The 17,072-nt window shown below is 37.6% G+C and overlaps 1 protein-coding gene across 1 annotated transcript; it reads left to right on the forward strand.

Annotated features, from left to right (window-relative positions):
* Window positions 6,912-7,886, forward strand: LOC109835565. The gene has a single exon (XM_020403531.1). It carries the CDS (start codon window positions 6,912-6,914, stop codon window positions 7,884-7,886), a length of 975 nt encoding a protein of 324 aa, XP_020259120.1.

A 17,072-nucleotide genomic window follows, 5' to 3' on the forward strand; every position in this document is an offset into this window, starting at 1 on the left:
CATAAATATTCCTTAGTATGGGATCATAAAACTTATAGCCCCTAGAGCATTCAGAGTACCCAATAAAGTAGTTGCTAACTGTTTTGGAGTCCAATTTCTTTTCATTTGGCCTATAAGACCTTGCCTCAGCTGGACATCCCCAAATATGTAAATGCTTTAAACTGTGCTTTCGACCAGTCCAAAGCTCATAAGGTATTTTAGCAACTGCTTTACTTGGTACTCTATTCAGAATGTAAGCTGCTGTCTTAAGTGCTTCTCCCCAGAGAGACTCTGGTAAAGAAGAATGAGCAATCATACTTCTTACCATATCCTTAAGAGTCATGTTTCGTCTTTCAGCTACACCATTCATGCTAGGTGAACCCGGCATGGTGTACTGTAGGACGATACCGCATTCTTCTAGGTATCTAGTAAATGGTCCTGGACATTGTTCATCTGAACCATCATATCTACCATAGTACTCACCACCACGATCAGATCTAACGGTTTTAATTCTTCTGTTGAGTTGATTCTCAACTTCAGCTTTATAGGTTTTGAACATGTCCAGAGACTCAGATTTTTCATGAATAAGATATAGGTACCCATGATTCTCAACTTCAGCTTTATAGGCTTTGAACATGTCCAGAGACTCAGATTTTTCATGAATAAGATATAGGTGCCCATAACGTGAGTAATCGTCTATGAATGATATAAAATATTGTTGACCATTCCAGGATTCCGTAGGGAATGGCCCACAAATATCCGTATGTATCAATTCTAAGACATCCGAAGATCTGTTGGCACCTAATCTTTTCACTTTGGTCTGTTTTCCCTTGATACATTCAACACATACGTCGAAGTCCGAAAAATCAAGGGAATCCAAAATGCCATCAGACACAAGACGCTCAATTCTACCTTTTGAGATATGACCTAAGCGCTTATGCCATAATGTCGCCGAATTTTCCTTATTTAATTTACGCTTAGTACCACGTGATTCCACATGCAAGGATTCATTGTAAGAAGCAATTGTATCAAGCAAATATAGGTTGTCATAAATACTCAAGTAACCGGTTCCCACAACATTTGAATTAAAAGATAAACTGAATTGACTGTTTCCAAATGAACAAGAATAACCTGATTTGTCCAATACAGAAACAGAAACCAAATTCCGTCTAAAAGACGGTACTACAAAAGTATCTTTTAAATCCAAATAATAACCAGTTCCTAACAACAACCTAAAGTGCCCAATTGCTTCCACATCTACCGATTGTCCGTCGCCCACAAAGATGTGTCTTTCAACATCACTTGGCTTTCGGTAGCTCAGGCAACCCTGCATAGAAACACTTATGTGAGTAGTAGCACCAGAGTCTAACCACCAAGTGTTTCTAGGTACTGAAGCTAAATTAACCTCAGAACAGACCAAAGCAAGGAACGTACCCTTATTATCACGCCAGGCGTGATATTTTGTACAGTCCTTCTTTACGTGTCCAGGTTTATTACAAAAGAAACAACCCTGATTATCCTTATGTTGTTTCTTCTGAACTGGACCCTTAGCAGCTTCATTATCATTCTTCCTTTTCTTGCCCTTATCCTTAGAGGCATAGGCCAAATGAGCATTTTCTGTCTTATCTTGCTTCAACATGTCTTCTTCTTGCACACAGTATGAAATAAGCTCATTTAGATTCCATTTCTCCTTTTGGCAGTTATAACTGACCTTAAATTGATTGAATTGTGCAGGAAGAGACAACAAAACCAGATGCACTAATAACTCATCACAAAGATCGAGTTTAAGTGCCTTAAGCTTTGAAGCAATATGAGACATTTCCATAATGTACTCCCTGATATTTTCTTTGCCCTTATACTTCATTGAAATCAAGCGAGCTAAGAGCGTGCTTGTTTCTACCTTATCGTTTTTCGCAAAACGCTTCTCAATTTCGGCAAGGAAATCTTTAGCCTTAGTAATCCCTTCGGATTCTATGCCCCTGAAGGCTTCCGGAACGCCGCGCTTAATGATCATAAGACTCATGCGATTTGAACGCTCCCACTTCTCATGCTCCTTCTTTGCATCAGGAGTGCTATCCGCATTGAGAGGTTGGGGTTGTTCAGTTCTTAATGCATAGTCAAGATCCATGCAGCCAAGAACAATTAATATGTTCTCTTTCCAAACCTTGAAGTTTGTCCCATTTAGCATGGGAATTGAGTTGATGTTAGCAGAAATTGTTGCAGCAGATGCATTAGCTGAAATAAAACAACAAATGCTCACATCAATAACCATAATCAATAAAATTCAAATAATGACAATCCCCATCCAAGATACCGGCACAACATTAATATCAAGTCTTTGGACAGTAATATTAACTTGTAAGTGATACCTTGTTGCAATAATCAAACATTGACAATAACTCATGTCAAATAATGAAACTATCTTTGGATCGATTCATTATTCACATGTAAACCTTATAATTGTCACATGCTTATCATCGCAGATGTATATACAGTCTAAATAAATATTAACCTTCCTTTAGGCCGATTAAATATTTACACGAAAGCATACACACAAAACATCTCACATTCCTCATGAACAATCTACACAAGAGAGGTTACTTTGGCAACTTCTTGTTTCAATTAATCAATTGGAGTGAGAGACAACCTTAATACCTTAGTGTCATAATATTTGAATTAAATAATTGATTAAAAAGCCAAAATAGATTTAAATTAAAGAGTTTTAATTTAAATCAACTGAATTTCCAAAAAACTTAATTTGGGGTCTCATAGCTTAATTAGGGCCCATAACTTAATTAAATAAATTAAGTATACCAAAGTGGACCCATGAAAAGCCGAGGCTTAACCATAGTGAACACGAAGTTCGTTTGACTTCGAACGCGTGGTTCGACTGTATTGAGTACGAGACTCACTTAAGTACAAACACGAGGTTCGTCTGAGAACGAACGCGAGGTTCGTTTGAAAAAGAACACGAGGTTCAACTTGAGAACGAACGCGAGGTTCGTTTGAAAAAATGAACGCGAGGTTCAACTGAAAAACGAACGCGAGGTTCGACTGAAATACGAACACGAGGTTCGACTGAAATACGAACGCGAGGTTCGACTGAAATACGAACGCGAGGTTCGACTTGAATTGAGCGCAAGGCTCACCTTAGAACTGAGCGCGAGGCTCACCTTAGAACTGAGCGTGAGGCTCACCTTAGAACGAATGCGAAGTTCGTTTAAATTGAGCGCGAGGCTCACCTTAGAACGAACGCGAGGTTCGTTTGATTTGAGCGTGATGCTCACTTGAGAACTGAACGCGAAGTTCGGTTGAATTTGAGCGTGAAGCTCACCTGAGAACGAACGCGAAGTTCGTTTGAGGTAACCACCTCCTTAATTTTCGCCACGAACCCTTAGGGTTTCAAACCGAAACCGCCGCCAACCAGACCCAAAAAATTCCTTGATTTTTATTTTCAAAGAACCAGATCCATAATCGAAAAAAAAAATTGTGATCCAGATCCAAGAAAAAAAATCAAAGAAAAACCCAAAAAATTCCAAAATGTTACTGTTCTCCGAAAAAACTTTACTGTTCATCCGAAAAAATTTCAACAGCCTTTACTGTTCATCCGAAGAGTTACTGTTCATCCGAGAACAAAACTGAATCCAAACCAAAGATTTTAAGATCAAAAAACCCAATTTTAATCTTAATCTCTTAGAACAAATCAAGGTGGCTCTGATACCACTTGTTAGATCCGAATCATAAAACTTGAGATCTAAAACCATAAGCCAATGATTAATTCGAAGAGATTAACAAGAATCAAAAGAGCGGAAGCTTATACCTGAATCCATAGATGAATCTTGAGATGGGTTTTGGATCTTCTAACCTTAGGGTTTTCTCTATAGCCGAATTTCTCTCTAGATGGGGGTGAAGAGAATTAGAGAGTGTAACCCTAGATTAGGGACCATAACCCCTTATTTATAGATGTTGTATTTTTGTAATTTGGCCCCTCAACAAATCACAATTACAACCTGGTTTCTGCACATATAACCCCATGACTTATTTAAATACCCATTAACCCAACTTGATTGATCACTTTAGTAGGTTATCCTAAAAGATAGCAATACACATTGATTAATCATATGTGCCCACGATTAGATTTATTAGATTTAGTCCAACACCTCAAAGATGATGCAGAGCTCGCCATGGTGGATCCCTCTCTTTGAGAACTCGTGATGGAGTCGGCGATGACATGCTGGATGAAGTGGCGGGTGAGGTCCCGGCCGCGGGTGAGGTTGGCGTTGGGTCTGGTCGAAGTAAAGGGCGACGATGGAGGGCCACTACTGGGAGGGGGAGGGGGAGGGGGAGGAAGAGGAGGATATTGAGAGGGGGAGGAGAAAGTCATAGAGGAGAAGAAGAAGATAAGGGAAGGGGTATTTTCGGGTTTTTTGGGGATGACTTTCTGGGAGAGTGTGAAAAGGGGGCTGAATAATTTTTTTTGGTTTTTGGGGTTAAAGAGTAAGGGAAAAACTATGGGGGGCTGGGCACATCCCTTTATTTTTAGGGGCCCTAAATACATTTTTCTCATTTTTTTAATTATTAGTCTCTTACATATTTATTATTTTGAGCGTAGTTCCTTAAATTATTGAAGTTGCTATTATTTCTCTAATTCTAAAGTCATTTTAAATTTACTTTCTCAGATTAATAGTAGAAGTCGTAACTAGAGAGATTGTCAAGTACAATCCATTTCATTCTAGACTATCAAATTCTCTGATTCCCATAATTTGTTTTAAATTAATCCTCTTCAATTGTTATTTCTACTGTTGATTTGAGAGACTACTTCTATAATACCTTAGGAATTGAGGGCCAAATAACAATTTCAATGATTTGAGGAATTAATTTAAAATAACTTGAGAATCAAGGAGAAAAATTAAAAAAACCTCGAGTATCAAGGGACGTAGAGCAATATCAATGGTATGAGGGACTAATTCAAAATATTATAAATACAAGGGACTATTATGAAAAAACCTTTAAAATAATCGCCATACTAACTATATTAAAATTGAAATTTTGCAACTTTACATTGGGCTTTTTACCAAATAGACGATTTGGTTGGTAGTCATACTAGGGATTTCAGCTGTTACAATGATTAGATAAATCAAATATAATTACGACAGCAAGGTTGAACTTAGGGTCCGTTTGTTTGCCTAAAAAAATTAGGAAATCAAAGAAATGGAAAACTATTTCTAAGAAGAATTGTTTTGGGAGTTTTTGGTTTGCTAAAAAAAGAAGGAAATTAAAGAAATGAAGATGAGATGAGTTGTCACCTTATTATAGGATGATGTGAGTGGTTTTTTAAGAAAACTTGTTTTGATGTTGTTTGGTTGGCGAAAAAAAAATAAGGAAATGAATTATAAGAAACATATTTCTTGTAATAGGTTGTTTTCTTTTGTTTGGTTCATTCTTAAAAATAATAAAATAGATGAGATGAGATGAGTTGTCATTATATTATTGGATGATGTGACACACGCTTAAGGAAATTATTTTCCTAGCTTTTTGGGATGAAATTGGTGGAAATAAAATGTTAATGAGATAAGATGAGTTGTCACCATCTTATTGGATGATGTGAGTGGTTTGAAATGATGAGATGAGATGAGTTGAGTGATATTGTGGATGGAAATAATATTTTATTAGATGTGATGGATGAGTTGTTGGATGAAAATAATATTTTATTAGATGTGGTGGATGAGTTATTGGATGAAAATAATATTTTATTAGATGTGGTTGATAAGCTGTTAGATAAAAATAATATTTTATTAGATGTTGTGTGTGGGTTTTAGGGATGGAAATGGATGAAATTGTACTTTTTGAGTTTTCTTGGTTTTTATTTCTATTTCTTAGTTTTTTAGAAAATAATCAAACAGGCCCTTAGTTGAAAAATGTGATGTTCTCAGCAAATTAATTTGCCACCAAACCAAGCAAAAAAATTGCTTCAGCTTTGTCCTCCTTTAGTTCTTACTGCCCATCTTCAATATCCATTGCCTGCAAACAAATTTTTGAGTGCTAATGACTAATTACCGAAATTTAAAAAGGTGTGATTAGTTCAGGATAATTAGTAAGAACTAATAAATTTTTAGAATTTTAATTACGGGTATTGACTTCTAATATTATTAACTATAATTTAAATTTAAGGTGTTATCTGCAAAGACCTAATATTCATATTTGAATTTAAGATGTCTCTTTTGGGGTTTTTACATGTTTACCCCTCAAAGCTTCAATATTTGTAAAATTACTTTTAAATCTTCATATTTACAAACCTGCCCCTCAAATCCACAACATTGAGAATTTATGGCCCCCACTTAGACCACCCGCAGCAAGTGGTTTTTGGGAGAGTTTTTTGGTACAGCAGGTAGTTTTTGGGATAGGGAAATGAAAAACGGAGGCAAAGAGGGGAAAATTTTCCCTACCGTTTTCTCTGCACAAATCTGACTCAAGCGGGCCCCACCATACAGCAGCTGGAATTAAAAAAGAAAGGAAAAAAAAGCGTGGCCCAATCAGAGGGCAACACGCGTCCGCGTGCAGGGCTGCTGACAGCCTTGTCCTGCACGCGGACGCGTGTTGCCCTCTGATTGGGCCATGCTTTTTTACCCCATCCTCAATTATTAATTGATATTTTGACAATAATTTACTCAGAATTAATTTTTTATTTTTGCACCATAATTCATAATTTTTCGAGCTCTATAAATAGAGCCTAACTTTGTATTATTTGGACACCAAAAAAATTTGAGTTTTCAACACCCTATTTTCCTTCCTTTTTGTTTCTGAAACTATTTTCTTCAATCTTCTTCATGGAGCCATCACAAAACTTTCCTAATTTCCCCTTCAATTACAACTTTCCTAATCAACCTCAACATCCAAATATGCAACGCCCAGAAAATAATCAAAATACCGGGATGCAACCCAATTTTCAAATGCCCTATATGATGCAACCAAATTTTGGCATGCAATACCCTTATCTTCCTTATGGGTATCAACCATCTCCTGGAAACAGCTATGTTCCTTCCCATATGAACGTTCCAAATCCGGAGTCGAGCCAGCCAACGACTCCTCGTTTCAGTAGTGGATCGACAGACATCCCAGATTTTTCCACCCAGGTATCTTTGGGAAATGTTGGTGGGGATACTCCCCATAGTTTTCTACCTCCAACCCAACAATCAGTCAAGAAAACTACTTACGATACTTGGAGCACCGAAGACAACATCCTTTTGCTAACTGGTTATTTTCACGTTAGCAATGATAGTGAATTGGGTAACAATAAAAAAGGTGACACCTTTTGGGGTAAAATTAAAGACTACGTGAATGAGAACTCCAATAGTGGGGAAAAAAGGACCGTAGCTCGATGCCAGAGTCATTTCCGTGACATTAACAGAAAGATAAGCAGTTTTGTTGGCTGTTACAGTACTGCTTGTAGAGAGAGGCGTAGTGGTTGGTCTGATAAAAACTACATATCCAAGGTGGTGCGAAATCAACCCAGATATATGACTGGAACAAATGCATCGGGTAGTAGTGGCTCTAAAAGAAAGAGTAGTGGCGAAGATGTTGAATCCTCCATTCCTACCCTTGTCCGTCCAGAGGGTAGGGATGCAAGAAAGAAGAAAGTTAGAGCTTCCTCTAGTAAATCATCCACTTCAAGGAAATCAAAAGTGGCAATTGAAGATGAGTTCTCCAATCTAGCATCTGTTCGTGAAAACTATCAACAATCTATGGAAAGTACTGTTTCAGCGATGTTGGAGTACGCCGCAGGTCAGAAACAAGCTGCTTATGCTAAGAAGTTGGAGGTGTGGATGATCTTGAAGAACAAAGAAGATCGTGATGAAGAAGATGAGTATGTTTATAACACGTTGAAGAAGGATCTGTTTGATCTTTAAGTTCCATATTGTGTGTTTTACTGTTTCAAATTGAAAGTGACATGTCTACCAACGTGCTTCTGATATTGAAAGTGACAAGTCTATGCACTATACTACAAAAATTATGAGGGCGTGCATTATTTTACATAACATGATAGTAGAGGATGAATGAGATACGTATTCCCGAAACTGGGAAAATCTAGACTTCGAACAGTCACCAGGCTCTAGTGCCTCTTTCAATGTTCAAACAGATGTATTGCCTGAGTTTCAAGTGCATGTTCAAGGACGGTCCGATTCGAATATTCCGACTAGAGCCGAGCTGCGAGATAGGGTCCAACATATTCAGTTGAAGAAGGATCTGGTCGAGCACATTTGGCAGAAATTTGGAACAACCCTCGATTAGATTTACCAATTTACTATGTGTTTTCTTCAATATTTTTAATAATTCGTGTATGTTTGGTATTGGGTGTGATTAATAATATCGTGTGTTTTGTTTTTATTTTTTTTTTTTGAATTTTTGATATAAAAAATTAAATTAAAAATATATTATTAAATATTATATATTTTTTATTGCATTATTAAAAAATTAATAATTATAAATATATGAATAATAATTTTAATAATAATAATGACATATATCAAATAGGGAAAAAGAAATGAATAAATATGGTGGAGAAATATGGTGGGGTATATGATGGAGACATGTGGGTCCCTAATAAAGTAAAAAATTTTCTGAAAAACTAGCTGTTGTAGGAATGGAAGGGAAATGGGTGTTATTGAATGATGTGTTGGGTGAATAAGCTGATGTGGCATGACAAAATAGGTAAAAATTTGCCTACCTACTGGAGATGGTCTTATTATGTTTAGGGAATATTCCTTTTAGATCTGTTAAACATTTTAAAAATGACTAAAGTATCCTTTTTAATTACTTGTTTCCTAATAACAACTTAAGTATAGCCAAAACAAATTCTCCATCTTCCATCATTTAAACCCCACATAACCTATCATTTTTCCCTATTGGCCATTTCTCTTCTTCTCCAATATTCAACATACTTCATCAACGTTAACATACACAGAACATTCCTACACAAAGAATACATAAAATTATAGTCGCCGTTAACACAAAAAAACTAGAAAAAAAATCAAAATCCTATCATCACAACCTAAAAAATTTCCAAACTTTGCGATGATAATGAGCACTAATTTATGACCGTAATACACACTACTTCAAATTTCACATTCAAAATACCCAAAAAATTTCACATTCAACTTGGCATAGAAACTAAATGGTTTTAAAAAAAACTCAAAATCCATGTTGGAAAAACCCAAAAAAACAAGTGACCATGATGCGGAGGACATTGCTAATGTTTGTTGAGAGAAATAGGAATGTGCGAAGCTCAGACGATCTAAGAAAAGAGGATGATTTTGGGCTAGATCTCGACATGTAACTTCGACGGACCATAACTTTTGATTCCCTTCATAGGATCGTTATTGTTATATGTTTTCGGAAAGATCAGGAAGTGCTCTACAAGTCGAATAGCTTTTCCGTACCAACCGAGTTTCGAAGTCAGAGGAATTCTTTTTCTGGCTCGAACTGCACGTCGAAGAGTTTTGGTTGAATTTAGTTTCTAGTTTTTATAGAAAGTTTTTTTAGGACATCTAATTGTTTTAGGAAAGCTTATTTTGGCATTTTTGCTTTGTTTTACACTCTATAGAAGGGGAATGAATTTGTGTTTTACACTCTATAGAAGGAGAATAAATTTGTGAACTCATTAAATTGATTATTATTAATTTTAAAAGATTTTTATTCCTAGCTTTTCTAAGGTTTGTGTCGTTCTGCTCGTACGAGAATAAGTAGTTGTCCCTTTTGATTACGCTTCCGCTATATCAAATCATGTCTGGAAAATCCAAAGTCATTTTTGACAAAAAATTAACCAAAATTTGCAATAGAAAAGACAAACCCTAATCTTATACTTGTAGGGTCGAAAAATTGATGTTGATTGATTCTTGTTTTATAAGAAATAGGTTCGATCACTTAGTACGAATCTCGTACAATCACTCACTCTCTCGATTACAGAGGAAGAGAAGATTAATTTGATTTTTTTTTAAAAGTTGGTTCTTGGTAGCGAAAGGACGCCTCACTCGATGCTCAAGCCGAGCTTGCTTCCCGTTGACGATCAGATCAAGATCGCTTCAACTCGAGAGGAGAATCAGACTTTGTTGATGGCTTAGATGATTGTTAGCACCGAGGTTCAGATCTCAATCTTGAATGCCAAAGCTCTGCCTCCTGTGCTCCTCATCTGCCCCTCCCAAGTCACCTCTTTATAGCTGATTGCGGCTATTTATAAAGTTTCAGCACGTAACCGATGTGCTAAAATTATGGGTAGAGGTCGTAACTGATGCGCTAAAATCGCGGAGTCGTGGCGTAACTGATTCCTTGGATTTAGCCCACATTGCTGACTGAGTCTTCGAAGCTGTTACAGCTGGATCTCCTGCGGGCGACGAGCTGCGCTGCATGGCAAGGTTCATCTTATTGTACGAGCCTCAATATACAGTGAGGTTCGTCTTCTAAGGCCAACTTTGCAGTATAGCGAACTCTAGTTTCATTGACATCGTCTAACGAGCTTCGTATTCACCAACGAACTTCTGTTGGATTTAATCTAATAAATCTAATTGTGGGCACATATGATTAATCAATGTGTATTGCTATCTTTCAGGATAACCCACTAAAGTGATCAATTAAGTTGGGTTAATTTGGTATTTAAATAAGTCATGGGGTTATATGTGCAGATACCAGGTTGTAATTGTGATTTATTGAGGGGCTAAATTACAAAAGTACAATATCTATAAATAAGGGGTTATGGTCCCTAACCTAGGGTTACATTCTCTAATTCTCTACACCCCCATCTAGCTAGAGAAATTCGGATTTAGAGAAACCCTAAGGTTAGAAGATCCAAAACCCATCTCAAGGTTCATCCATGGATTCAGGTATAAGCTTCCGCTCTTTTGATTATTGTTAATCTCTTTGAATTAATCATGGCTATATGGTTTTTAGATCTCAAGTTTTGATTTAGATCTAACAAGTGGTATGAGAGCCACCTTGATTAATTCTTAGGGATTTAAGTTTTATTGGGTTTTTTTTTATCTTAAATCTCTGGTTAAAGATTCAACTTTTTGTTCTCGGATGAACAGTAATGTTCGGTGAACAGGAGCGGATTTTTTTTTTTGGATGAACAATAAAGTATTTTTTCGGATGAACAGTAACTGAAAAAATCGCCGGTGAACAGTGACTTTTGGGAATTTTTTGGATTTTTCTTTGATTTTTCCTTCAATTTTTTCCAATTCTGGATCTGTTTTGAAAATAAAAATTAAAGGTTTTTTGGGTTTGTCGGCGGCGGTTTCAATTTGAAACCCTAAGGGATCATGCGTGAAAACGTGGCGAACATTAAGGAGATGGTTACCTCAAACGAACCTCGCGTTCGTTCAATTTCAAACGAACTTCGCGTTCGTTATCAAGTGAGCCTCGCGCTCAACGAACTTCGCGTTCGTTCTAAGGTGAACCTCGCGTTCAACTCAGGTGAGCGTCAAGCTCAATTTTAACGAACCTCGTGTTCGTTCTAAGGTGAGAACCTCGCGTTCGTACTTCAGACGAACCTCGCGTTCGTACTTCAGACGAACCTCGCGTTCGTACTTCAGACGAACCTCGCGTTCGTACTTCAGACGAACCTCGCGTTCGTACTTCAGACGAACCTCGCGTTCGTACTTCAGACGAACCTCGCGTTCGTGCTTCAGACGAACCTCGCGTTCGTGCTTCAGTCGAACCTCGCGTTCGTGCTTCAGACGAACCTCGCGTTCGTACTTCAGTCGAACCTCGCGTTCATTTCTTTTAACGATCTTTTATCAAACGAACCTCGCGTTCGTTCATTTTCAGACGAACCTCGCGTTCGTGCTTAAGTGAGTCTCGTACTCAATACAGTCGAACCTCGCGTTCGAAGTTAAGGGAACTTCGTGTTCATTATGGTTAAGCCTCGGCTTTTCATGGGTCCACTTTGGTATACTTAATTTATTCAATTAAGTTATGGGCCCTAATTAAGCTGTGAGACCCCAATTAAGTTTTTGGAAATTCAGTTGATTTAAATTTTTTTAATTTAAATCTAATTCGGTTTTTAATCAATTATTTAATTTAAATATTATGACACTAAGGTATTAAGGTTGTCTCTCACTCCAATTGATTAATTGAAACAAGAAGTTGCCAAAGTAACCTCTCTTGTGTAGATTGTTCATGAGGAATGTGAGATGTTTGTGTGTATGCTTTCGTGTAAATATTTAATCGGCCCAAAGGAAGGTTAATATTTATTTAGACTGTATACACATCTGCGATGATAAGCGTGTGACAATTATAAGGTTTACATGTGAATAATGAATCGATCCAAAGATAGTTTCATTATTTGACATGAGTTATTGTCAATGTTTGATCATTGCAACAAGGTATCACTTACAAGTTAATATTACTGTCCAAAGACTTGATATTAATGTTGTGCCGGTATCTTGGATGGGGATTGTCATTATTTGAATTTTATTGATTATGGTTATTGATGTGAGCATTTTTGTTTTATTTCAGCTAATGCATCTGCTGCAACAATTTCTGCTAACATCAACTCAATTCCCATGCTAAATGGGACAAACTTCAAGGTTTGGAAAGAGAACATATTAATTGTTCTTGGCTGCATGGATCTTGACTATGCATTAAGAACTGAACAACCCCAACCTCTCAATGCGGATAGCACTCCTGATGCAAAGAAGGAGCATGAGAAGTGGGAGCGTTCAAATCGCATGAGTCTTATGATCATTAAGCGCGGCGTTCCGGAAGCCTTCAGGGGCATAGAATCCGAAGGGATTACTAAGGCTAAAGATTTCCTTGCCGAAATTGAGAAGCGTTTTGCGAAAAACGATAAGGTAGAAACAAGCACGCTTTTAGCTCGCTTGATTTCAATGAAGTATAAGGGCAAAGGAAATATCAGGGAGTACATTATGGAAATGTCTCATATTGCTTCAAAGCTTAAGGCACTTAAACTCGATCTTTGTGACGAGTTATTAGTGCATCTGGTTTTGTTGTCTCTTCCTGCACAGTTTAACCAATTTAAGGTCAGTTATAACTGTCAAAAGGAGAAATGGACTCTAAATGAGCTCATTTCATACTGTGTGCAAGAAGAAGACAGGTTGAAGCAAGATAAGACAGAAAGTGCTCATTTGGCCTATGCCTCTAAGGATAAGGGCAAGAAAAGGAAGAATGATAAGGAAGCTGCTAAGGGTCCAGTTGAGAAGAAACAACATAAGGATAATCAGGGTTGTTTCTTCTGTAAGAAGCCTGGACATGTAAAGAAGGACTGTACAAAATATCACGCCTGGCGTGATAATAAGGGTACGTTCCTTGCTTTGGTCTGTTCTGAGGTTAATTTAGCTTCAGTACCTAGAAACACTTGGTGGTTAGACTCTGGTGCTACTACTCACATAAGTGTTTCTATGCAGGGTTGCCTGAGCTACCGAAAGCCAAGTGATGTTGAAAGACACATCTTTGTGGGCGACGGACAATCGGTAGATGTGGAAGCAATTGGGCACTTTAGGTTGTTGTTAGGAACTGGTTATTATTTGGATTTAAAAGATACTTTTGTAGTACCGTCTTTTAGACGGAATTTGGTTTCTGTTTCTGTATTGGACAAATCAGGTTATTCTTGTTCATTTGGAAACAGTCAATTCAGTTTATCTTTTAATTCAAATGTTGTGGGAACCGGTTACTTGAGTATTTATGACAACCTATATTTGCTTGATACAATTGCTTCTTACAATGAATCCTTGCATGTGGAATCACGTGGTACTAAGCGTAAATTAAATAAGGAAAATTCGGCGACATTATGGCATAAGCGCTTAGGTCATATCTCAAAAGGTAGAGTTGAGCGTCTTGTGTCTGATGGCATTTTGGATTCCCTTGATTTTTCGGACTTCGACGTATGTGTTGAATGTATCAAGGGAAAACAGACCAAAGTGAAAAGATTAGGTGCCAACAGATCTTCGGATGTCTTAGAATTGATACATACGGATATTTGTGGGCCATTCCCTACGGAATCCTGGAATGGTCAACAATATTTTATATCATTCATAGACGATTACTCACGTTATGGGCACCTATATCTTATTCATGAAAAATCTGAGTCTCTGGACATGTTCAAAGCCTATAAAGCTGAAGTTGAGAATCAACTCAACAGAAGAATTAAAACCGTCAGATCTGATCGTGGTGGTGAGTACTACGGTAGATATGATGGTTCAGGTGAACAACGTCCAGGACCATTTGCTAGATACCTAGAGGAATGCGGTATCGTCCCACAGTACACTATGCCGGGTTCACCTAGCATGAATGGTGTAGCTGAAAGACGAAACAGGACTCTTAAGGATATGGTAAGAAGTATGATTGCTCATTCTTCTTTACCAGAGTCACTCTGGGGAGAAGCACTTAAGACAGCAGCTTACATTCTGAATAGAGTACCAAGTAAAGCAGTTGCTAAAACACCTTATGAGCTTTGGACTGGTCGAAAGCCCAGTTTAAAGCATTTACATATTTGGGGATGTCCAGCTGAGGCAAGGCCTTATAGGCCAAATGAAAAGAAATTGGACTCCAAAACAGTTAGCAGCTACTTTATTGGATACTCTGAACGCTCTAGGGGCTATAAGTTTTATGATCCCACTATAAGGAATATTTTTGAGACGGGAACAGCAACATTCTTTGAGGATGTTGAGTTTGGGGGGAGAAATAAGGTTAGAGACATTAGTTTTGAGGAGGAATTGGCTTCAGATCCAATCCATACAGTTACTTTTGACAATATTCAGGTTCCTATACCTGTTGTTGCTCAAGAAGTAAATCCGGAACCTCAAGATGATAATGTTGAACAACTCCCTGTTCCAGAAGAACAAACTCAACAACCTCAAGAACCAGTGCCATTAAGGAGATCCACGAGAGAAAGGAGAAATGCTATTCCGGATGATTATATTGTATTTCTCCAAGAACATGAGGAAAGTAGTGGAATGTTAGAAGATGATCCAATCAACTTCTCTCAGGCCATGAAAAGTTCTAACTCTCAACAGTGGATTGATGCCATGAATGAAGAGTACAAGTCTATGCAAGACAATAAGGTTTGGGAACTTGTCCCATTACCAGATCGAATGTGCAAAACCAATTGGTTGTAAATGGATTTTTAAAACCAAACGGGATGCAAACGGTAATGTGGAGAGGTATAAGGCACGTCTTGTGGCTAAAGGCTATACTCAAAAGGAAGGCATTGATTATACAGAGACTTTCTCTCCGGTTTCATCGAAAGACTCTTTCAGAATAATCATGGCACTTGTTGCTCATTATGATCTTGAGTTACATCAGATGGATGTTAAGACAGCATTTCTCAATGGCGACATTGATGAGATGATCTATATGGTGCAACCAGAAAACTTTGTGTCAGGAGACCCAAAGAATATGGTTTGCAAATTAAGGAAATCCATCTATGGACTCAAGCAAGCTCCTCGTCAATGGTATCATAAGTTTCAACAAATAGTTATCTCGTTCGGTTTTGAGATGAACATTGTTGATGACTGTGTATATCACAAGTTCAGTGGGAGTAAGTATATTTTTCTGGTTCTGTATGTGGATGACATCTTGCTTGCCACTAATGATATAGGCATGTTGCACGAAACCAAGAGATTTCTATCAAAGAATTTTGAGATGAAAGATCTTGGGGACGCCTCTTTTATATTAGGGATCCAGATACATCGAGATCGCTCTTGGGGTATTCTTGGATTATCACAAAAGAGCTATATCGATAAGGTACTTAAAGGTTTGGCATGCAAGATTGCAGACCAGGTGACACCCCTGTTGCTAAAGGTGACAAGTTTAGTCTCAATCAGTGCCCTAAAGGTAACCTTGAAATTCAGGAAATGCAGAAGATTCCTTATGCTTCGGCTGTAGGAAGTCTAATGTATGCTCAGGTATGTACGCGTCCGGATATTGCGTACATTGTTGGGATGTTAGGCAGATACTTAAGCAACCCTGGTATGGATCATTGGATAGCAGTCAAAAGGGTTATGAGGTATCTTCAGAAAACAAAAGATTACATGCTCACATACAGAAAATCAGAGAAATTAGAGGTCATTGGGTATTCGGACTCTGATTTTGCTGGATGCCAAGATAGCAGGAAGTCTACATCAGGCTACATTTATATGTTAGCAGGAGGAGCTATATCATGGAAAAGTGTCAAACAAACACTAGTAGCTTCCTCCACTATGGCAGCAGAATTTGTAGCTTGCTATGAGGCATCCAATCAGGGAATATGGCTGCGAAATTTTGTCACGGGACTGCGCATTTTGGAAAATGTTGAAAGACCACTAAGGTTATATTGTGACAATAAATCTGCAGTAATGTATTCCAATAACAACAGGAGCTCAACTAAGTCAAAACATATTGACATTAAGTTCCTGGTTGTGAAAGAAAGGGTACAGAGTGGACAGATATCCATAGAGCACATTGGGACAAACTCCATGATAGCTGATCCTCTTACTAAAGAATTGCCACCCAAGGTCTTTCATGAGCATACTGCTCATATGGGTGTGGTATTATTTGAGGATATTATGTTTTAGTGGGAGTTTGTAATTGTGGTGCTTTATGTTTGGTTGTATTGTCTGATCAGAATAAAGTTTTCAGTTAAGACACTCTGTTACATTATGTTTGGTTTTGACCTCACTAAGGAGGATCAGTTGAAAATAGACATGTACTGGTCACATTGCATGTAATTTTTCATGCTGCACATCCATGATTGATCTATGTCATTTGATTGTATTGGTATATGTGACCATTGATGGGTCGAGTCACGATAAATGTGACGAAGGCCGCTTTGATCCTATATTGGTATAGTCAATGGACGAGATTGTTCGGAAATACCTTTTCAGTGATAGCAATTTTTGAGCTCATAAGGTTATACACAATTTAAGGAATCATATGGTGCCCAAGTGGGAGATTGTTGGATTTAATCTAATAAATCTAATTGTGGGCACATATGATTAATCAATGTGTATTGCTATCTTTCAGGATAACCCACTAAAGTGATCAATTAAGTTGGGTTAATTTGGTATTTAAATAAGTCATGGGGTTATATGTGCAGATACCAGGTT

The sequence above is a fragment of the Asparagus officinalis genome, chromosome 3, assembly GCF_001876935.1.
Source record: "Asparagus officinalis chromosome 3, Aspof.V1, whole genome shotgun sequence".
In the NCBI taxonomy this organism is placed as follows: domain Eukaryota; kingdom Viridiplantae; phylum Streptophyta; class Magnoliopsida; order Asparagales; family Asparagaceae; genus Asparagus; species Asparagus officinalis.

Coding starts and splice junctions, on each gene's coding strand:
- LOC109835565 (XM_020403531.1), top strand. CDS start 6,912: ATGCAACCCAATTTTCAAATGCCCTATATGATGCAACCAAATTTTGGC.